Source organism: Dermacentor variabilis, chromosome 6, assembly GCF_050947875.1.
Source record: "Dermacentor variabilis isolate Ectoservices chromosome 6, ASM5094787v1, whole genome shotgun sequence".
In the NCBI taxonomy this organism is placed as follows: Eukaryota; Metazoa; Arthropoda; class Arachnida; order Ixodida; family Ixodidae; genus Dermacentor; species Dermacentor variabilis.
The window spans coordinates 167,356,735-167,379,797 of NC_134573.1; the positions used below are offsets into that span (position 1 = coordinate 167,356,735).

At 47.2% G+C, this 23,063-nt stretch overlaps 1 protein-coding gene across 1 annotated transcript in view; it reads left to right on the forward strand.

The window, feature by feature from the left end:
* Hcf (Host cell factor) overlaps window positions 1–23,063 on the forward strand; it is a 56,908-nt gene that overhangs the window by 31,880 nt on the left and 1,965 nt on the right. The window contains exons 11-19 of the mRNA XM_075696663.1: window positions 3,422–3,577; window positions 6,778–7,028; window positions 7,468–7,594; window positions 12,746–12,792; window positions 14,564–15,626; window positions 17,268–17,405; window positions 17,773–18,086; window positions 19,550–20,213; window positions 20,754–20,817. Of these exons, the coding sequence (XP_075552778.1) occupies window positions 3,422–3,577; window positions 6,778–7,028; window positions 7,468–7,594; window positions 12,746–12,792; window positions 14,564–15,626; window positions 17,268–17,405; window positions 17,773–18,086; window positions 19,550–20,213; window positions 20,754–20,817 (2,824 nt within the window). The remainder of the gene's footprint in view (window positions 1–3,421; window positions 3,578–6,777; window positions 7,029–7,467; window positions 7,595–12,745; window positions 12,793–14,563; window positions 15,627–17,267; window positions 17,406–17,772; window positions 18,087–19,549; window positions 20,214–20,753; window positions 20,818–23,063) is intronic.

A 23,063-nucleotide genomic window follows, 5' to 3' on the forward strand; every position in this document is an offset into this window, starting at 1 on the left:
CGGTCTACATTCGAGGTAAGTTTTTAAAAATTTTTTCTAGCTTCGGTGACTCGGAGGTTGGTTTAAAATAGGGGCCGACCTTGATTTGAGTAAATGCGGTATTTCTTTGGTTGAAAGTACTGCAGCTGTGTAGCCTGCTTCTTATTGGCAGCTACGTTACTAACCATGGTGTCCTCAACATAGTCTGAACGATCCACAAGCAATAGGCTGGCGCCTTCTATTGTGCCGCAGTAGCGGCATACAAGGGCCAAAGCAGCTACAGCCTATGTTGAAGTTGGGAGTGGGGCAAAAGCGGTTTGCAGGATCAACCTCGGCAGCGTCTTCTTCTGGCCGCTACTTCTGCTTCGATATTTACGTCCCGAGTGACGAACCTCCCTCTACACCGCGCAATATCCTTGAACAACAAAGAGAGGAGCGGAGGCAATATGGACGCCCACGCCCAAATTTAAACGATCAGCAGGCAAGAAGCGCCAACTCACACACTTAACCAATCCTACATAGCCATATTCACCAAACACAATACACTGACAAATCCCCGTGGTGTGGTGACACCCCAGCGTTGCCGTGCATCGCGTGGATGTGCCCAAACAGACAAACATATATAAATTCCACACAACTAAAAATGCAAGATTTTAGCAGGCAGTGGAAGAGACGGCTTACGGACGAGAATCGGGATAGCCAGCTGGCTCTCCTAGACCAAGCCGAGCGAGCTGCTCACGACAGTGGAGAACTGGACTAGGGGCCTCAACCACGGGACCTTACATTTTGTTTTATTTTATGAAGTCTCTCTCTTGCTCTCTCTCCGCGTCCATCAGCCAAAGCATCTTGAAACACTGTCAATAACAAAATGTTAAGGGGGGACGCGGGGATCAACTCTGGAAAAACGACCCAAAAATCACTTTTTAGAAAGTTGCAGATTTCGAATCTTTGACCCCTTTTCTATAAGTTTTCCAAGTATTTCCGCTGAAAACGACTGCTAAGTACCATAAATAAATATATACATAAGGCAATACAGCGAAAATTTCGTGAAAATCGGTGGAAAAGTCGCGGTTTTCGAGCGTCCCTAGCTCCGGAACGGCAGTACGCGGCGCGGCCATGCTGGTACCGTTGAAAAGCGCGCCTCTTCGCCTTTTGACTCCTCTCTTTCATTTCCTGATAGAGAGAAGAGCAAGCATAAAAAAGCAAAAAGTCTGAAGGTCGCGGAGCTGCTTGTCGCGGCCGCCGATTGGCTTGCTCCGTCACGTGCGTTCTATGAGCCGCCCCATTGGCCGGGTCTGGAAGCGAGCTGCTGCGGCGTCTGCTTCTCCCGTTTCATCGCGCGCTGGCTGCTGCCCTTTTGTTTACGTGTTAGATATTCGAAGTACGCCGCCGCTTCATCGCTTTATTCGGATTTTAGTTTTCTAATTCATTTTGTGGTTTCGAGCATGACTTGGCGGACGTGGACGACGAAATACGCGACCAAGCACCGCTTCGGCAGCCGCAAGCGCAAGCCGCCGAACATCCGAAGGATAAGTAGTCCTAGCAGAGTTGCGTCCGTGCGCAAGCTTAGACTGTCGACGCACTGCCGGGCAATTCGCAGGCTGTTGCAGCCTTGAGTTCCAGTGGTGATGATACCGAACTAATAACCGCCTTTTCCGATGCTTCCGGGCCTGCAACGCCCTGTAAATGCTCCGCGACGTACCCCGATTGTGCCACCGCCGTCACCGAGATGAACGACGAAAGTGCGGTCCAAGCGCGAGCGTCTGCGGCCGTGAAGACGAACCGTGCATCAGCAACGGTCGCACCATGCAGTCGCATCTTGAGTCACAATTCATCTTGTCGGAGGTGTTGAATATGACCGCCGCCACTGTCCACGCGTCACTTGGTTCTGTGCCGGCAACCGAACGGAAGATAGGGTTTACGGCTGGAGGAGCATGCTCGGTGGCGACGGACTCAAGCGAGTCGAGCAGCTGAGAAAGATGCCTTGCGCAAGAAGAGGGCACAAAAAGCACATGAAAGCAAGCATAAAAGATCCAAGAAGCCAAGAGATCAACCTGACACCTGTACCTACAAGGCCGGTAGTTTCTAGTCGAATAAACATGGCCCAAAACTTCAAACACCTTTTTCTCAAAACTTTTTTTCTACCACCAAGGTCAACTTGCAAAGCCAATATCTCAGCCACCGTTATGAATATTTTTACACCGTTTGTTTTGTTACACTCATTGTGCACCACTGCACACAGTGACATGTTTTGTTTTCAAAATAGTTGCTTCAATAATTTGTTATATTTTGTTTTCACAGTCGAGATTTTCATGCAACTGAAGTAGCTGCAAAAGAATGAAAATATAAAGAAATTCTGTTAGGCAAAAAGAATTACAGGAATGTCACTGTGTGGAGGATACATATAGGAGTGCTATCAATGTTTGTTTGAACTCCTAGCACCAATATACAGGTGTGCAGGCATTTTGCAAAAATGAAAGCAGAACAATTTTGTAAACAAAAAGTACTTCAGATATTGCAGCCATATTTTCACCATATTTTCACAGTTTTGTTTATGTGATATTATTAACATCTGTGCAAAATTTAATCAAAATCGGATGGTAAATAAAAAAGTTAGCTTTGATCCCCATATCCCCCCTTAAGTGGTGTCTGCCACGGGGTCTGTGAGTGAGCCAAGTGAACGTGCACTGTCGTGCTTCTTTGTGGCTGCAAACCGCCATTCCCTGACAGGCGCGGCAGCCGCGGCAGGCGCTGAGCGCAGCGCCGAGGAGGAGTCAGTGCGATAAATGCTGTTCGTTGTTGACGTCGAACTAGCCATGCCACTGCTAGTGTACCCGCTACATTCAAATGGCACACTTGGCACAATCGATGTGTGCAGCTATAGTGCGCAACAGTCGGGAATGTTCCACCGCTATCTTTAAATGTGTTGCGGGAAAGCTTGCCACCTGTCAACAGAACACACATGGTCTGGTGTGGCAGAGTTCAATGTATCCATTATATGTCCGACCCTATTTGAAATAAAAAAATTAAATAAAAAGCATGCAATTTTCAATTTTCAAGAAAGTGTTTGATTACACAATAATTCAATATATCAGTGTTTGATATATCGAGGTTGGACAGTGTTGCCGACTAGGTTCTGGCAAAGCTCTTGTAGTGCTGGCATGCAGGGATAGTTTACAAAAGTTGCTAAGCTTAGGCTTTGCTTATTTTTGAGAGCAGGATAATTGTTTTATTGATGAGCAGTTAATTTGCCTGATTGGGGGTTGCCAAAATCTATTTTGTCATGGGGAGCTGTTAAAGGAATTTCGGATAAGATTGCACCTACCTTTTCATTTTTGAGTCTTTTCTTGCCACATACCAAAGCGTACCTTATGATGATACTTGCCTGTTTGTAATTGAAAAGGGTTATTTGGCATGTCAACACTGTTTTGATTTCGTGCAGGTGCCAAAACAACATCGGTGAACGTGCTCCCACTGTCAGCCGGCGGCCAGCTCAACTCTGTCACCTCACCGAGTGGTGTGAAGATGATTGTGGTCTCGTCAGCGGGCCTGACTGGCCAGCAAGCATTTACACTGCTCACTACAGCTGCTGGTTCTCGTGAGTTCAACCACTGTTTCTTCACTGCTGCTGCCATCTTTTCCATTACCAGCTTGCCTGTTTGTTTGTGGTCACTGTTTTTCGTATACTTGTGCTGCGTTTTCATAAACTATTCTGCACAATGACTGGACTTACAGAGTTGGTGAACCATGCTAACCTGCTATGTAAGTGTGAGATGTGTGCACAAATATGTGCTAAGGTAGTGTGAACTGAGATTATGGTGCACAGCTTTTCAAAGGAAGATCTCTTTGTTTGTGCAGATGAATTAATGAAACTTCCACTCCATATGTATTGTGATGTGCTAAATTAAAATATTTCTGTATTTTTCTTCTACAATCGAATCCGGTTATAGCAAACTTGCAAAAAAAGAAAAGCCTATCAGTTTGATATAGAGCATATATAAGCCTGCTAAATAATTGGACGTAATAAAAGCACATACCATTTATAAAAGCACTTTATTGATGAAACTATCTTAGTTTTGCTTGAAATAGTCCTGCATCTTCTGCTTGGGTAACTGTGCTGCCTGTGACAGCATCCACTTCTCCACATTGTCTTAAGAATCGGATCAGCAAAAGCCGTAACCTTCCACATCTGCGCAGAAGCGCCGGACTACAGTCGAACCCGGCTATATCGAACTCGTAAAAAAACGCCTATCAGTTCGATATAGAGCATAATTCGATATAAGCCTGCTAAATAATTGGATGTCATAAAAGCACAGACCATTTATAAAATCACTTTATTGATTAAACTAGCTTAGTTTCGCACGAAATTGTCCTGCATTTTCTTCTGCTTTGGCAATTTCGCTGCCTGCGACGCACGCACTTTTTCACATTAAGGAGTCTGAGCAGCTGAGGCCGCAACTTTCCGCATTCGCGCAGAAGCACCGGACTAGTGCGAGCGCACCAATCGCTTCGGAGGATGTGGGCCAAGGACCGTCGTTGCTTTCCTCATTGTGCCCACTTTCACTTGTGCTCGGTACGATGTTGGCAATGTAGTCTTCGTTTTCGGGCTCTCCCGTGGTCGCGACACATCATTTGCGCTCACAAACTCATCCACCGTTGATTCGTCAACAGCTTCCGGAAATTCTGACAGTTCGCTCCAAACTTCGGCAACACTGGCAACGGCTTCGTCGCATTCATCAAAATTTACGGTCATCACCGAGCACGCGGAAGTCGGCACGGCTTAAGCAATTTCAGATTAACCACTCGTACACGGCCGTGCGTACGGGTCGGGCGCCACGGGCACCGGGTCGCTAGTTTGGACGCTTTAGCCCTAATCTCCCCCTTATTCTTCAAGATTGTGCCGAGAGTGCTCCTCGGAATCTTGTGCTCTGCGGGGACATCAGACTTCTCACCGCGTTCGACACGATTTATGATTGCGAGCTTCACGACGAAAGGCAAATTCTTTCGCTTCATCACGGCAACACTGCGAGAGAAGGCCTACAAGGCGCACGCAAAAACAGCGAGACAAGTCGCACTTTCGCCATCTTGCATGACGAGGGCACAAGAGCATCTGATTGGCTGTCTGAGCAAGCGCTGTGGGCGGGCCAGGATCATTTTTTGCAGGGGGGGTGCCGACGGCTCGTCGGAGGCAGCGCGGTCGGGCGCGGTAACGGTAGGGAGAGCGGTTGGATGGAGCCGCACAGCCGGCTTTTCTCCGCCACCGCGAGGGAAAGCAAACTTCCGGGGGCACTTTCTGCCGCTTGACGTTCGATATATCGGGTGTCGCTGCTATTTTTGTTCGATGTAAGCGTAATTTTTGCGATATATACTCATTGTAACTATATCGTGTCCAGAAATTGTTCGATATATAGAATAATTCGATGTAAACTGGTTCAATATAGTCGGGTTCGACTGTAGTGCGGGTGCGCCAATCACATCGGAGGATGTGGGCAAAGGATTCTCATTGCTTTCCTCATTGTGCCCGCTTTCACTTGTGTACCCTACGATGTCGGCAACGTAGTCTTCGTTTTCAGGCTCTCCCGTGGTCGCAACACTGCGACTTGAACACACATATTCATTGACCAATGATTCATCAACGGTTTCCGGAAATTGACAGCTTGTTCCAGACTTCGGCGACACCGACAATGGCTTCGGTGCACTCATAACCAAATTCACAGTCATCACTGGGCAGTCGGAAGCTGGCACATCTGAAGCAATTTCGGATGAACCACTGGTACACTGCTGCCTTGATGTCACGGCCATGGGAACGCTTCAGGCGCCACGGGCACCGGGTCGTTTGTCTGCTTTATCCTTACTCTCCCCCTTATTCTTCAAGATCGTGCTGACAGTGCACCTCGGAATCTCGTATGCTGCTGCGATATCCGACTTTTTACTGCATTCAACTCGATTTACGATTTCGAGCTTCACGGCGAAAGGCAAATTCAGTGTGCTTTGCACTAGCCATCATGGCAACGTAGCGGGAGAAGGCCCACAAGGCGCAAACGCAACGAACAAGAAAAGCAGCGTGGCAACTCGGACTTGCACCGTCTTGCACGACGAGGGCACAAGGCCCTCGGATTGGCTGTCTGAGCATGCACTGAAGGCGCGCCAGGATCATTTTTTGCAGGGGGGTGCCGCCGACTCTCCCATAATGGCGCAGTCACGGTAGGGATAGCGGGTGGATGGAGCTGTGCTGCCCTGCCGTTGTGAAGGAAAGCCCACTTCTGGGCACACTTTTGCACTGCTTGATGTTCGATATAGCAGGAGTCTCTGCCATTTTTGTTCGATGCAGGCGTAATCTTTACTATATATCCTTATACCGTGGTCAGAAATTGTTTGATATACAGATAATTCCATGTAAACGGGTTCAATATAGTCAAGTTTGATTACAATGTGGTTGTTGAGGTAAGGAATCCAGGTAAATTGCAGAACCCAGTTTAGGAACCCCTATGCCTATGAGAAGTAGCAGGGTTGCATGGCACCATTTGTGTCGCATGGTATAGGCTTTGTGCAGAATAAGCTTGCAGCATTCTTAAACTTGTAGGTGATGTAACACAGGCCCCTCTCGAATTAAATGCCTTGCTTGTTCTGTGCCAGTTCAATGTTTAACTGGCTCTACATACACATGGTAGCTGGAATTGTTTCTTTTAGAGGTATTTTACCTTACTTGCTGTTAACCCAGTAAAACTGAGGATTTGTGGGGTTGAACTGCTTGTGCTTGCATTGTTGACATGTAATCCGTGTTTGATTTTCTTGCAGGGCCTGGTCTGTCACAGCTGACGAGCAACAGTACTCCTATTACGATCACCATGCCATCTGGTCGAGGTCGGGGTGCAGCGGCTGGAGGCGGACAGATTGTGGCACTGCCTGCCCAGGGGTTGTTACCCAGTGGGGGAGCCATCACAATTCAGACGAAGCCAGGCGTGAGCCCTGCTCAGAAAGTACTCACTATTGTGACGACAACCAGTTCGAACACTCGGCCATCTGCCCCACTCAATGTGGTCACACAGGTACCTAGAGTTCATCTTGCTGTCAGGCACTGTTTGCATGTTTGTGATGTATTGAATTTCGTTTTACTTTCCTTATGTAGCTCCCTGCCTAAAGCACACATGCTAGAGCAGAATTGTGAGTTGGGAAAATAGCAGAACTGGTGCAGCTAAGGATAAAGCATAGAAGTGGGGGAAACGCCTCCTGCCCTTTTTGTGTGTTCTGCTTGAAGCTCTGCATGTGTCCTGCTTCTTTTTCTTCTGCACTTGTCAACGCTTTATAAACATTCCAGCGGGTCAAATTAAGTGGCCCGAATTGCCACCCCTTGTATAAGCCCCACCAATTCAGTTTGTGTCTTTCTGAATCTCCTTGACTTTAAGTTGGGCACCCATTCTTTCAGCAGAAATTGTCACTCGCTGCGGTACGAGTAGGCCTTGTTGAGTGTTTGTGCTTGGCTTGCAGGCACTGGGTGGGAGCCTGCCAGCTGCTGGTGGTAAGGTGATGTTGATGGCTACTGGCCAGCCAGATTCGGCTGGTGGTGGAGTTACCTACACGACATTGCCCTCTTCAGCTCTTGTCCAGGCTGCTGGTAAGTTTCTGCTGTAGTTAAAATTAAAATTCGAGCCTGGGTGTGTGGCAGTATCCACATCACACATCTCAGCAATGACTCCTTTAGAAGAATGAAAATGAATTCGAAGGCTATGCTTTTGTGTGCTGCAGGCTAATTTCTGGTCAAGGGATGTTGGAATGCCGGAGACTTAAAACGGGGCCAGCTGCAGCACCTCTTGCAACATCACGTTGTGCTTTGTTCAACCACTAGACGTTAAGAGAGCCTTTGTTTATTTTGTATGTGTTCCCATCTTTGGAAAGGAAAACCAAGTTACTTGTCACAGTCTACACTCATTACAGTGATCTATAAGAACTTAACTAGAAAGATCCATTACAGTCAGTGTCCAATTTTTTGGTTTCCCTAGGGGCCACAAAAATTTCAGAAAAATTGGGCAGTCTGAAAAAAAGAATGCATGCCTTTTACTACCTCTAAGGCCTCAAATCACCACAGGCACGTCTGAAACAACTTTAAAGGCCTGCCAGTACATCTACTGGCTGTATCGGTGCTCCTTAGAACGACAGAAGCTGAGCTATTATGCAAGGTGATGCGTGCAGACAGGACACAAGAGAAGTGGATGAAGAGAAGTGGATGAAGAGAAGTGGCTTCTACTGTGATAGGAGACTGCGAGTGTACGGGGGTGTAATTAAGGAATGCATTGTGTGCCCAGTAACAATTGCTCCTTCCTACTCGTGTGCTTCACCGCGTAACATTGCTGTATTGAGACAAAGCTTACTTTCGGGAACCGCCACTATGCCATGCGCCTTGCTTTCCGGGCATTGAAGCCGTTGCTGAGGATTATAAAGGCGTAGTCGAGGCCATTGCCAACAGCGCCGAATTGTTTCAATTAAAAACAGCATTGAACAGCAACAAGCTTGGTTGTGAATGTCGGAAGTAGCTAAGCCTAGCTTTTCCACGGCTGTGGCTGCCAGTGGATGTGTGTGCAAGAGCGCCAGTTAGAGGTGGTGAGATAATCTAAATGGCGGTGGTGGTGGCTTCAATTAATGCTGTTTCGGACCTCCGCTCTCCGCAAGAAGTGCGGGAAAATCTGACGGTAAAGGTTTTTTGCGTCCAAAATTTCAGATGTTCTTATACATTAGCTCTTTGGGGTACATGGCGGTGCCGCGGAGACGTACGAATTCGCATCTTGCCCTAGCGGATTAGTCGTGAAACGTTTTGAAAGGGTCGCACATGTGGCCCTGTCTTGGGGAAAATTCCCCGGAAAAGAAAATCGCTCAGGCGCACGCTGCTGTACACGTGTGCTGTGATTGCGTTGAAATTCCACTGGTAGCTTGACGATGGTGCCGTGCCAAGAACGCGTAGCGTAACACTGCAGCCCACTTTAAAACAGAAAGCGGCCAGTGCTTCGTCCGAAGTCGTTCGGACTGCATCGTGAGCCACGTAGTTGCCGCCTTTCATTGATGGCTAGCAAATTTAAGGAAGAACCCCTGTGTTGCACTTTGGCAGCACTTATAAAATGTTGCTGATGAAGTCTTCTTGCAACGCCAGCTCTCATTAGCTGGTCGTGGCAGGCGTGGCCGATTTCACATACTTGTTTAAGGCATGGTAACATTCTGTTGATACACAAGACTGGCAAGTTGTTGATACTAACGATTGGCCGACTATTCAGCACAGTATTGCTGAGACCATTTTATCATACGAGATCGACAATGATACAACCGGCGAGAGTGAGTTCTCATACTGCGACGGGCTTTCTTGTCAATGGCACCGATAAAATCCGCATGCCAAACATAGTTCGATTTAACCCGGTGTGATCGGCTGTCGAACTGACAACGCCATAGCTGCAGCGCCTTAGCTTGCATATATAATTAACCACGCTCAAAATGAGTCTAAACATGCCTACGAAGTTGAAATGCACAAGCTTCAATCGTCACACACACACAAGCTCAGTCTGTGCATGTGAAGCTCGAGCTACTGTTCTGGGTGTCTATCAACCGGGAAAACCGGGAATTCCCAGGGATCTTGAGTAGTCTGGAAAAACTCAGGGAAAACTCAGGGAATTTATGCCTCTGTCAAGGAAAATTAGCTGTAATGTTATTGAAAAGTTCAAAAGTCGCTGTAATGCTGGCTCAAGTAACAGACAGGAATCGTAACCAATCGTCTTTGTCTGTCGTCGGCTGGAGGAGTTGCCAGTGTACAGCCAACGACCGACTTTCTAGATTCTCGATGGTTTGGACGGCTTCGCGGCACCACCACGTACCCCATATAGTCATTCTGTCAGAACGTCAGAAATTTCAGACACAAGAACTCTTCGGCGTCCGATTTTCCAGATGTTTTTCTGTGACCGCAAGTCCGAAACGTCATTAATTAAAGCCACCACCGCCGCCATTTTGATTACCTCGCTGCCTCGAACCGGCGCTCTCGCACGCAGATCCGCTGGCAGCTGTAGCCGCCACTGCGGCAACGCTGCCACCGATATGCCTAATACGTGTACCAACAGTACTTCAGAGCGTTTTCGAATGTGCCTGTGGCGGTTTGAGCCCTTAAGGCCAGTAAGCATTTATTATTTTTCCAACTAGCTGATTTTTCGGACGTTTTCGCAGCCCCTAGGGAGCTCAGGGTGTCTACCAACCCGTAAAACCGGGGATTCTCAGGGATTTTGAGAAGTCGGGGAAAACTCGGGGAATTTGGGCCTCTATCAGGGAAAATTAGCGGCAATTTTATTGAAAGGTTCAAAAGTCGCGGTAATGCTGGCTCGAGCAACAGACAGGAATCGTAATGAATCGTATTTGATGTCCTGTCGTCGGCTGGAGGAGTTGCCAGTGTGCACTCAATGACCGACTTTCCGGATTCCCGATAATTTTGACGGCTTTGCGGCACCGCCACGTACCCCATAGAGTCAACGTATCGCAACGTGTGAAATTTCGGACGCAAGAACTCTTTGCCGTTCGATTTTCCGGACGTTTTGCCCTGACCGCAGGTTCGAAACGGCAATAATCAAAGGCACCACCACCGCCGTTTTGATTACTTCGCCACCTCGAACCGGCACTCTTGCACGCGGATTCGCTGGCAGCCGTTGCCACCACTGCGGCAACGCTAGGCCTAGCTGCTTCGACATTGGCTATGAAGCTTCTTGCCATTGGGTGCCGAGTTTTTTATTGAAAGAATCAGCTGCTGTCAGCAATGGCACGGACTCCGCCTTTGGGTTCCTCGCGATTGGCTTAGCAACTTGAAAAACACGGCGCGTTGCATAATGCCGGTTCCCGAAAGTTGGCTTCGCCTCTGTACAGAACTGTTACATGGTGAAGCATACACAAAAGTATTGCAGTGAAGCATAACAAGCGTGGGAAGGGGCTATTGCCACAGAAAACAGTATGTATTCCTTAATTATACATACGTGCACCCGGTATTTCCTGTCACAGTATGTGCGCCGATATGCCTAATATGTGTACCGACAGGCCTTCAGAGGGTTTTCGAACGTGCCTGTGGCGGTTTGAGCCCCTAAGGGCAGTAAATGACACGCATTTATTTTTTTTCCAACTGGCCGATTTTTCGAACATTTTCGCGACCCCTAGGGAGTTCTAAAAATAGGCCGTGGACTGTGCAACTGACCAAGATGCTTCAAATGGTCCTTGGGGCGAACGAGTGGCAGAAGGAGGACAAGAACAGAAATTATGTACGCATTGAGGAATAAACGGGAAAGGAAGCTTGCTGCCGCCGTTTTGAAGGAGCTTGAGCTCAAAAAACAGAGTTTTGGCTGATGCCGAGATGCAGGTGTCCCTCATCCAAACCAAAATAAACTCGTTAAAGCAGTGAAACACAACACTGAGGTGTCGTGCGCGGGCTGAGAGTATGTCAGGACAGTTAAGGTTGACTTAGGAGCTGTTGAGAGGGAATCTAAATTGTGACAGAGTTCGAGCCTCATACCACTGAGCTTGCTATCAATTGATAGAAATAGCTCACATTCGAAAATATTTGCTGCTGTATGCATCTCCTTTTTATGTATATTTGAGAATGTCTGAATTGATTTGCAATTTTTTTCGGATACATATTATTTGCTGTGCATTTTACTAACCCCTCCCTTCTATTCTCGTTTTGAATATCATAAACACTACTCCTTAGTATTAAAATTCCAGTCATTTCTTCTTTTATTTTTTATATGCTTTTTAGAGAGTGACAGCATCGGGTGATATGGTTTCAGCCCCTATTGACATGAAACATTATTCTGCATCACTCAGGGAATCTTGCGAGGGCACTCAGGGAAAACCTGGAAAACTCGGGGAATTTGGAAATGTCAGCTTGGTAGACACCCTGATGTTGATCCTGTTCAGTGAAGGTTAGGCCTGGCACTGTCGAGTTCATGCACAAGCTACTGGCAGACATGGAATTAAAAGTACAAGCAGTTAGGACCAGCTAACTGCTTTTATAGTTCAGTTCGGGTCTTAGTGATTTGAAATCAACTACGCTTCACTCCGCACGGCGCGTACATAATAAGCGGCAAGCAGCGACACAGCGCTGTGCCAACATCTGTACCGTCACCGTTTCCATGGGCTACTGGCAGCTACTGATACAATGACCGTTTTTTACGGAACTATAGAATTCGTTGTGGTGTATGACAGCATGGTGTGTGACAAGTCACATTACATATTTCTTATGTATTCCTTATGTTGTTTGTACCACTCTGCCACAATCCCTGTCATTGGTGTTAGCTGTATTTGAAATAAATAAATAAATAAATAAATAAATAAGTGGTTTTGACTGTACGTGCAAAAACAGTTCTGTGTACACTGGTTAAGCTATGTACCGCAAGATAGCTCATGCAGACTGTTTATGAACTTGGCTCATTCACACGTGTGGTTTCTTTTGCTCGCTTTTTTATCTCATTATAGTCTCTGTTGCAAAGTGTACTCATTTATTTGTTTGTTTGTTTATAGTGCTTGCATTTTGTTTTTCTTATTTCAATAATATAAAAAAAGCACTCAAGCAGGAACTTCAGAAAGTTGTGATAATAATGCTCCTTGTTTCTTATTTGTATGGCTTACAAAATATGGTGCAATATGAACTTTAAGAGCACCAATTTGAGCAGACATGTTAGGGATGCCTGTGACATGTAGTGGCACTGGTAATAAACTTACTTGATGCCATTTGTGATTGCTGTTGTCTTTATTGCAGCTCAGCCGACAGCCGTGGATGCAGTGCTTGATGAGAGCGATCTGCAGGTGAGACACCAAGGCTTTTGCCTTGCACACAGGGCATAAAGTAATACTGTGGTATATCATTTTCTTAGGACGCGTAGCAGCTGTTGCACAGAGTTAACAAAGTGTCAAATGTACAGGTTTGTTTCTGGGAGTGACTTAGGATAAAACATTTTATTCTTGGAATGACTGGCAGTTTAAAGGCTGTGAAAAACTCTAGCATATTAGGGTGAGCTTTAATGCCTGAAGAGTGGTAAAGTGCTTGCCAGTTTTAATCCCAACATCAAAATGGGACTAAAACTGCGCTGCCACTGACCAGCTGGGAACATGTGGAAAATTAATGCTGGTTCCACTGGCTGCCATTGATTGCTTTGATAACTTTGGACACTTTTGTGTGTGTTATTGCCTTGGAGCACAGTTACGCATGTAGGGTGCTTGGGTCGCAGAATACTAAGGCACGCTGAAAGCGTGCCAAGTGTGGTGGCATCACAGATTATCGCCTTCTTGAGAAAAAATTGCAATTGTGATGCAGGCATGTGTAAAAATAACTGGCTTTTCGGGTGCATGACAGTTAATACTAAACACTCTTCAGTTACATTTTTCAGCCGTTGTAAAGCAACCTTGAGAAAAGTTAAAGGGCCCCTCACCAGGTCTTGCCATCTTGAGTTGACAAGCGCAGAGAATACATTGAGTGATAACTATGGTGTCTGCAAAGTATTGCATCACTATGTGCCGTGGAAGGATCTGAAATTTCAAACCGAACACCGTTTTTCCTTTTCCTTGTGGCCGCCACCTTCCAAGCCGGACGGTGACGTAGCCATGCCCCTGCACCTACATAGTCGTGTCCACAGTGTGATGTTGCCCGTAGTGACACGTGACTTCGAGAATTATTCACGACAACATCTGTTATCTGTGCAATCTGTTGCTTGAATTGACAAATTGAAGTTTAGAGAAATAATAAAACACACAAACGGAATGTCTGTGTGTTTTTTGTTTTACTTCACACCGAAAGAAGAGAGATGTACTTCCGGTTCGTCTGCTTGTTCCCACGGTCGTGCGGTCACTTGCGTAGGTACCGAAACTATGCCATTTTCTACCGTGCTCCAGTGCCTGATCATGCTCTGTGATCCACTTGTTCTGCCTCAGTATTCGTGTAGCACTGAATTATACTGCTACTCGCGTTTCCTTGTGCACAGCGCGTAAAATTGTGCGCTGCGCGAACAAGAGAACAGCTCGCGCGCGACACCGTCAGCGGAAATGCGTAGTGCTGGGAAAAAATGAAATGAAGGCGGGCCCTGTGACGTATGCATCACGCGGTCCTTAAGGTCCGGTATGGGAGAGCATAGGGAAGGAATTTCGCTTGCTTTCTGGCAATCTTGCTTGGCAGTGGACCCCGCCTGCTGAAATCATGGGTTCGTGGCACTGGAATATTTCTACCTCGGGTATTAATGAGCCTATTTGAAAAGTTTTTGTGGCAGAACGCTCCCTAAAGGACATGTAACAACTTCCAGCATATAACCAAAATTTGCTATGGGGCTTGGGGAGGGGCCCTTTAAATATTTTTGAGATTTGTAAAGGCATTGCTCAGCTGGCTTCTCTAGACAAGCGAGCTGGAAACTTTGAGGCAGCATGGATTTAGCTGTTAGTTTTCCTTTCGTGTGAATAATTGGGCAGTTATTGTCCTGTTTTATTATGGACTTCGGTTTCTCACGAGCAAGCATTGTGTGCAACCTGCTTTGTTTCTTGCTGCTACTGGCATGTAGGGCACTTGACTAATGCTTTGCTGATTTTCCAGGGAGTTCCTATGGAGACTGATGCTGATAGCACCACAGATCCAGCTACCATGCAGTCTGCTCAGGCCTTGCTTGACACCATGGTGCCTGTGAAAATCACTGCTGAAGGTGTTTGTGATGATGGAGTCCAGTCTGCCCAAGCTTGCACAGATGGCATGCACTGTGGGACACCTGAGCCATGTACAGATGGTGTTCATTGTGGTACACCGGAGCCTTGCACAGACGGTATTCACTGTGGTACACCGGAGCCTTGCACAGACGGCATTCATTGTGGTACACCTGAGCCCTGTGCAGACGGCATTCACTGTGGTACACCCGAGCCCTGTGCAGATGGTATCCACTGTGGTACACCCGAGCCCTGTGCAGATGGTGTCCACTGTGGTACACCCGAGCCCTGTACAGACGGTGTTCACTGTGGTACACCAGAGCCCTGTACAGACGGCATGCACTGTGGCACACCCGAGCCCTGTACAGACGGTATGCACTGTGGCACACCCGAGCCCTGTGCAGACGGTGTTCACTGTGGTACACCAGAGCCTTGTACAGACGGTGTTCACTGTGGTACACCAAAGCCTTGTACAGATGGCATGCACTGTGGTACACCAGAGCCTTGTGCAGATGGTGTTCATTGTGGAACACCTAAACCATGCTCAGATGGCATCCATTGTGGCACTCCAGAGGACTGTGACTCACCAGAGCAGCCCCGTTGTGCCAGCCCAGAGCCTCCATGCACAGTGTCCCCTGTGCTCCACAACAAGTCCCTGCTGCGTCCTGTGCCCATGCGCTTGGGTGTGTGTGTGGTGGCCTGTTCGGACCAGGGTGAAGGGGGTGAGGGTGAAAATGGACAACCACCGGGCGATGACTCAGCACCGGTTGACAGTGGAGGTGGGGGTGGAGGAGAGGGGGAGGAGCCACCAGGGCAGGGAGATGACCCACAGGAGCCACCTGTACCACCTCCACCAGCGGACTCCAGTGGAGGGGGTGATGAGCCACCGGAAGAGCAGGGATCTGGCACCCCTGATGCCGCCCCTGCTGATGCACCTGAACAAGAGGAAGAAGAAAAGCGTAAGTGTCTCTGACTCTACCGTCACTGTGGTCAGTACGATTTGAAATGCACTGTGAGCAGTCTGTTCTATCGAATCAATTAGAAATAATGTGTTGTGTGGATTACTATGACAAAAAGCATTGCTGGGAAGTTTTCTTTACTTTTATACATGCGCTTTCATTGCCTCTTTAATTTCTCTTGTGTGGGCTGCCTTATCAAATGAGCTGCCTGAAGCTTCTGTGTTTTTGGTCGCTGTACATAAGTGTGCTTTAGCCTGTCTAACGACAAAAGCGATGTTTTGTGAACTTGCTGATCCCGTGTCTCCTTTGCACATTTTCTGTGAGGGCGCATGAATGCATCCACTCTGTATGAAAGAGACATAGGAAATTCTTGGCATAAGTTCTGCTTAACGACATAAAAAAAAAAGTCCACATTGAAAGCAATAACATGATTTATCATTGCACTCGAACTCCTCGCAGTGTTTGGTGACATGTCGCAATGCAGCATATGATAAAACTGCTGCTGCACAGCAGAAACCACCCCGATAGGCGTCTGATGATGCTGGCGCAATGAGAAATGCTGGCCGTGGTATTACAGGCATCACACCTCGATGGCGCAAGGGATAAGACCAACAGAAAAGTGTCGGCACTTGTCAGTGCCCAATGAAAGGATTGCAAAGATTTAGCTTGACATTTACTACTCATTCCGCTCGGACCAGTCTGTGCACCTCAGTGTGGTATGCACACAGCTCCTCAGCAGGAATGCTAATGTGTGCACCCTTCCGGCAGCCCCAAATACAAAGCAGTGCATGACGTTATGCTCACTTGGCTTCATTGCGTTTGCAGCTAAACATATTGCATATCTTGGGGGGAGGGGAGGCACCTTCTAACACCATTTATGGGCTGCACTTGTTGGCGATAGCAGGACAGCGCACTGCCACTACCATGAATGTGCCTCAAATGCTCATATAATTGCTATCACACTAAAATTCATTGAATGGATGGGAACAAAATGAAAGTTCCAGCATGCAGTGCGATTTTTGGTAGCAGCTTGGCAGTGCACAAACCCTGTGCACACCAAGCCTGCATCTGGCAGGTTACATGTGATTTTTTGCCTGGCAGAGCTAATACCACATCCACCTATATGCAGTATGTGTGGCAGGGATGTATAGTCACTTCAATCTTTTCTTGAATCCTGTTGGCCTCCTGTGAGCAAAAGGGCATCTAGATTGAAGCATGAAGAAGCTATGGTTAAGTGCCTCACTCTTCACCTGAAGAAATTGTATAGCTGTCCTGGCCATTTCTGCTGCAGCTAAAGGCCACCTGTCATCTTTTTCGAGTAAGGAGACACAACCTCTCCAGCGTTACTCACTGCATGCTTGCGATAAAGACTTGAAAGAATTAGGTTTAGCAACACTTCTGCAAAGTTTCGTTGACCTTGCTGCAGGCAATTGCTTTTTGGATTCATAGGATGCATCCTTCAGCGAAATCATTCAACACGAACCCTGTCTATGTGTTTCATCATTCTTCTCGAAGAATGCATGATCTCAGGCTGGATCAAGTAACCCAGCTTAGTACTGTTATTGCTTCTTGGTACGTTTCCTGAGCTAGAGGTGTGCCACATTTGCATGCTGTCATTCTGTTCGCATCTGTTTCTCTTAGCCGAGGGCGAGGGCGAGGAGCCGGCCGCAGGCGGCCTGTCTCTGGAGACGCCTGGTGCACTGCCTCCGGACCAGATGTGTGTGGATGATCCGCCCCCTCAGCAACCGCCAGCACCAGCTGAACAAGCAGCTGATGGAGGCAAGTTGCCTTTCTCGTATAGCTGCTTGCTTTCCGGTCTAAATTATGTTCGCCCCATTCCTCATGTTTTGTACAGACCTTACAAGTGACGAGTCTAAATGGGATGCAATAATTAGTGTAAGGTATGGATCTGTGGCATGGACAGATGGCTTGTCCAAAGTACGCTAGCCTATTTGCCAGCTTAGTTGAGAAAACAGTTGCCTCAGAAAGGCATACTGTGAAACCTTTCTGAGGAATACAGATGCTCTTTCTTCGTAGCTTCATGCTACTGTGCGGATGCCAATTTTTTCCTTAAATGAACAAGGTGGTTTCAGTGTGGGTACTGTGTGTGCAAACAGTGGGTGAGATGTGTTGTGTGCCTGTGCAGTGATGTCGGCAGAGGCCGAACCACCTGCGGAAGCCACTACTGTTCCTGCTGGTGCTGCTCTTTCCGCTGCTACTGTTGCTACTGTTGCTGCTGCTGCTGTTGCCGCTACACCTACTACACCTACTACTACTGCCGCTACTGTGACAGGGGCCGAGTCTGCAATGTGTGCGGACCCCCTGACCACGTTAGCATCGGCAGCAGTCTCAACAGCAAGCAGCACTCCTCCAACTCCAACTGCAGCTCCAGTGCTTGCGGCTGCTGCCACCAATGGTCTAGCGGCTTCCATTAAAACGGAAGAGGACGTCAAGCCGCCGGTAAGCAGCTGCTTGGTCAGTTGACCGCTTTTGGAAGTCGTGCACAAGAAAGTGCTGGTTTGTGCCATGGTTACCCTCCGTGTGTGCATTACTTGATTATTCAAGAAAACCTGTGGTGGGTGGTCGCACAAGTGTGCTTAGTTGTCAAAAAAAATGTCAAGCGCGGTTATGAATAAATGCAATGTCCCATGGAAGAAATAAGTTTAGGCCCACCCCGCCCATTGCTGCATGTATGCACTATCCCAAACATGTTGATTGCCAACTAGCCTTCTATTTAGTAAGAAATCCCTATAATTTAAGATCTTTTAATTCGAATCGACAGATAATTAAAACTTCCTTGTTGGTACTGTGAAGTCCTATATATTTGAATAAGAAAAAAACTCACGTGAATTCAAACTCTGAAAGCCACGCAAAGCTTGTTTTGAGACATTATTTTTTTTTAGCCCATAGACCATTTTTCGCACAAATCCAAGCCATAGGTGGATGTTCAATGTGCACCTAGTCATTATAATGTCACCTGCTGTAAAAATTGCTAGGAAATATGCACAGGAAGCAGAGACTGAACTGGAGCAACCAGTGCGATATGCGCCCTCCTTTCCCATCCTATCAAAAAGTGGTTCTGGCACAAAAAACCCCATAATTAAATTTTTTTTCCTTTCTCATCCGGCTTAGAATGATCAGGAAGAAAACCTTGGCGCATACTTGATCACATTATCGTGCTCTGACCTACGCACCCCCCCCCCCTCCACCTCCCTTTAGTGGGTGCTTGATCATGCTGCAGTGTGCTCTGCTTGATCACATTACGGTGCCCTCAATCACGTGACCTTTCACATCGGGCATGTGGGAGGTTAGTACACTTGATGCCAAGCCACCATCCTCCTTGGCTCACCCTTGCATGTCTTGCCTTGCACCCGCAGCAAACTGTGTGCGAAGCACAATCTTATTGTGCCTGGACTTTATAGGGAAGCTTCTTCGGGCATGTGACACTGTGTGCTTATGGAGCACACAAGACTTTCAATGTGACCCTAGTAACGGTTTTTGTTTGTGTGCTGTACCACACAATTGATTAGGTGCTATATTTAAAGGGGCTCCATTGTCTGAACTCCGTTTCATTTGAATAAATTTCTGGTCCCCTTGGAGTTTGAGTTAAGAAGATTCTACTGCTTCTTGTATTTTTGTAATGTGTGCACATGGTTGAACACAGTGCTGGTGTCGTCCTAGTTACCTTAAAGGCTTGCATGTCAGGAATTCGCTTGCATTTCAATATTTTATTTACACTTTGGTTTCAGAGATTGGTCAGAAGATGGGGAGGGCAGCTTTTAGGTGAAGGTGTAGGCTTTTGGGAAATAAAAAGCGGTGGCTAAGACAGCAGATTTGTTAGTTGTGAACTAATAGAGCGTCCTGTTTGGCGCATTGTGAATTTGTGCCATTCGGGTTAACAAATATGCTTGCCACATGCGCAGGTGGAGCTAAAAGCTACGGCACCTGCACCACCATCAGCCGGCGGCGGCAAGCGTGACGGCATGTGGTTCGACGTGGGTGTTTTCAAGGAGACGTCGTGCCTGGTTTCACACTTCTACCTACCTTCGGAACAGTCGGAGCAGCAAAGAAAGGATGAAACAGATGTGGACGTTGTGTCTCTAGGTGCCCATTCAATGTTGCAGAAGCAGGAGCTGCTGCCTGGGACCGCTTACAAGTTCCGCGTGGCTGCCATCAATGCATGCGGCCGGGGCCCCTGGAGTGAAGTGTCCGCATTCAAGACATGCCTGCCCGGATACCCTGGCGCGCCCTCGGCCATCAAGATCAGTAAGGGTCCCGACGGCGCTCATCTCTCGTGGGAGGCGCCTCAGGGCAATCCCGGGGACGTGACAGAGTACTCGGTATACCTGGCAGTGCGGTCAGCGACGACGGGTGATGGCGCAGGTCCTGCCAAGACTGTGACCTCGAACCCATCACAGTTGGCATTTGTGCGAGTTTACTGTGGACCCCAGGCAGCCTGCACAGTGGCCACAGCCTCCCTGGCATCGGCACATGTGGACACAACCAGCAAGCCAGCCATCATATTTCGCATTGCGGCCCGCAACGACAAGGGGTACGGTCCTGCAACCCAGGTCCGGTGGCTGCAAGGTTCGTGGTGGTGCATTCATGGGGGTTTCTTGTTGCTGAGTAGCAATTTCTATTATGGCATGGTGTAGGGAAATGCAGAGTGCATGCAGACACAAGCCATTGTAGTGGAGGTGTATCCAATGAAAAAAGAAAATGCTAGCTGCATTATTTTTATTGATTCTGCAGCTTCTCTTTCAAATGTACTGCTTGTGTGTTGGGTTTTTTTAAGCATGCATTTCTTCTGCACTTGCCGTTAGGTATGCTAACCAGTCTCACAGCACTGGCATAAGATAGTGCTGATGTTGCACAAAAGATTATATCTAGGATGTTCTAAATGTGTAGAAGCTCTGCATGGTGACGTGTAATTTCTATGTAACCGCCTGCTTATATTTTTATTTTGCCATGCTCTGAAATGGAGCCAGTTTGTGAGTGCTCTAGGAAGTAGGCTATGCCTAATACATGGCTGGTTTGTTGCCAGGATTTTTAAATGTTCTAAAGAAGAAAAGTATATTGTGCTTGAGCTGCGAAAGCATAGTTGGAAACGACATTTTCTTTGTTCAGATGGTGTGGCACTGAGTGCCGGCCGGGGAGCTGGAGCGGCTACGAAACGACCGCCATCTGATGGGTAAGCCCAAGACACCTGTAATCTTTTTAAGGGGCAAGTAGGGATCAGAGCTACTTTTTGCGTCTTGGTACAGAGTACTGAAATTTAGATGCAAACTACAAACAACGTTGAGGCAGCATTCAATGGTGGTCGAACAAGGGATGTCATTGGAGACAGCATTTCAACAAGGGGAGTTGTCATCGTCATGGCAACAACCGGTTTCTTTGGCAGGATGCGTATCTCACTGTCTGGCACCCTCACTGGATGCGGAGGAAGAGGAGGAAATAAGCAGGCACCTATTAGGGTTGTGGAACTCAGTATCCAAAAAAAAAAAGAAGACAGGGAGGTTGCCTCAGCTGTGATAGTAAGGGAACAGATATGGGTACGTACTGCTACTGGTACTTCCAAGAAGTAGAGGTGATAAATAATAAAAAAGGATCAGCAGACATTAATCCTGCGGTGCTAGTTCTCTCAGAATGCAGGAACTATGTATGACTTAATATTAGAAAGACGAGCAATAAAGAAATAGTGGGGGGAAAGCCGGGTCAAAGAACCTTAGTTTTATTCAGACATGTATAAGAGAGAAGAGAGATCAACTGAGTTTTGCAACACAGTGGATCAAAAAATATTGAATCTCATTAAGTTTCCTCTGGAATTTGGCAACTAGTATTTTACAGTGTGTTCTATTCCTTTGGGTGCACAGTGCCTCTTAGTCACAGTGGACTGTGGGAACTTTTTTTGTTACTTGTGCACCACAGAATGACCCTATTTAACTACTAATTTATCCAAATCTAGGCCAATAGTTTTTTTTTTCAAGTACAGTAAAACTTCGTTAAACCGTACCCGCTTAAACTGTAGTTTCATTATAAAAGTAGTAAAGTCAAATCCCCGACTTGGAGGCCATTGAACATAATGTGTTTTATATCTGCATAAACCGTACCAGCTTATTGTGTACTATCGGTCACCACGTAGTGTTTCCACTTTTTTCGCGCAATCACGGCGGTGCGTCGTCTCCATTGGGCAGCCTGGCATAACAAGCCTCAAGAGATCAGAACAACAGCCTCCAAGCACCCTGCGCTTTTGTGCTTGGAGCCACATCAACATCATCATTTCGGCACCGTGCCAAGGAGCGATCTGGCGTCATGCAAGCTTGGACTCGCATCATGCCGAAGCTCGGATAAAAAACACTAGGTGCTCAGCATAGAAGAAAAATTGGGCAAAGTTCGTGCTCTCGAACGTGGCAGGAAGTTGGCGCTGGCAGGCAACAGGAATCTACTGTTGACTATGGTGTGCAGCATTTGGAATGCAAATACGTTGCTTGGCAGCGCTGCTGCAACCGCGAAGAGACGTCGGCTACGAGGTTTGGCTTTTCGCCATGCCTTTTGTGTTGCTGAAGTGTCGCCTAACAACAATGATGAGGACGACATGGAAAGCGACAGCACAGGCAATTCAGGCCCGACAGTGGCAGAAGCTGCACGTTACGTCAGCCTCATGGATGCCATCGTCGCAACTTCTGCAGCGCTACTGCACCTGTGCACGGAGAATATGCAACGCCAATGAGGAATGAGCCATGCAAGTGTTTGCCTCAAAAAAAGGCGCTGAATGAAAAGCTGGCTCGCAGCTTCAGTAAGTTTGAGGCTGCTGTCGTCACTGCTAGGCCGCTGCGGCGTCAAACAAAAATAACACTTTTGTCACGCAAAGTGAATAAATACTGTATGTTTCTGCCCTTTCATCACACTCTTTCTGAATCCCTTTTTTGATAGGTAAGTGGGCCAACTCGTGCTATTTCAGTTAAGCAGTACTACCATTTAGTACATACTTTAACAAGGTTTAACGAGGTTTCACTGTAATCATATACCAAACTCTAGGGTCGGCTTAGATTTGAGGTTCTTAAAAAGCACACCAGTTTTTAACTGAAATTGATAAGTATGATGCATAGCTAGCGCCATCTAGAAAAGTCAGTATCGCAGTCTCTACTAGCTGCACCAGTAGCTAACTGAAGTACATAAGCGACGTTGCCATTTTGACCTGTTGTCGTATCTTAGCTGGTTCTTTATTCTATGGTGTCGGCAAGCAGTGTGGCATTATTGTAACGGCACCAAACAGGCGAATGCCACTATAGTGCTGCTTTTCAAACGAGAAGTTGTGCTAGTCGCAGAGGCATTGTCAAACGTTCAAGCCAGGCGGGACCTTGGCATCTGTAAGAAAAACGTCTGCCGTTGGAGGGGGCAACGGGAGAGGCTTTTTGCAGGCAGCGCAACTAAGGT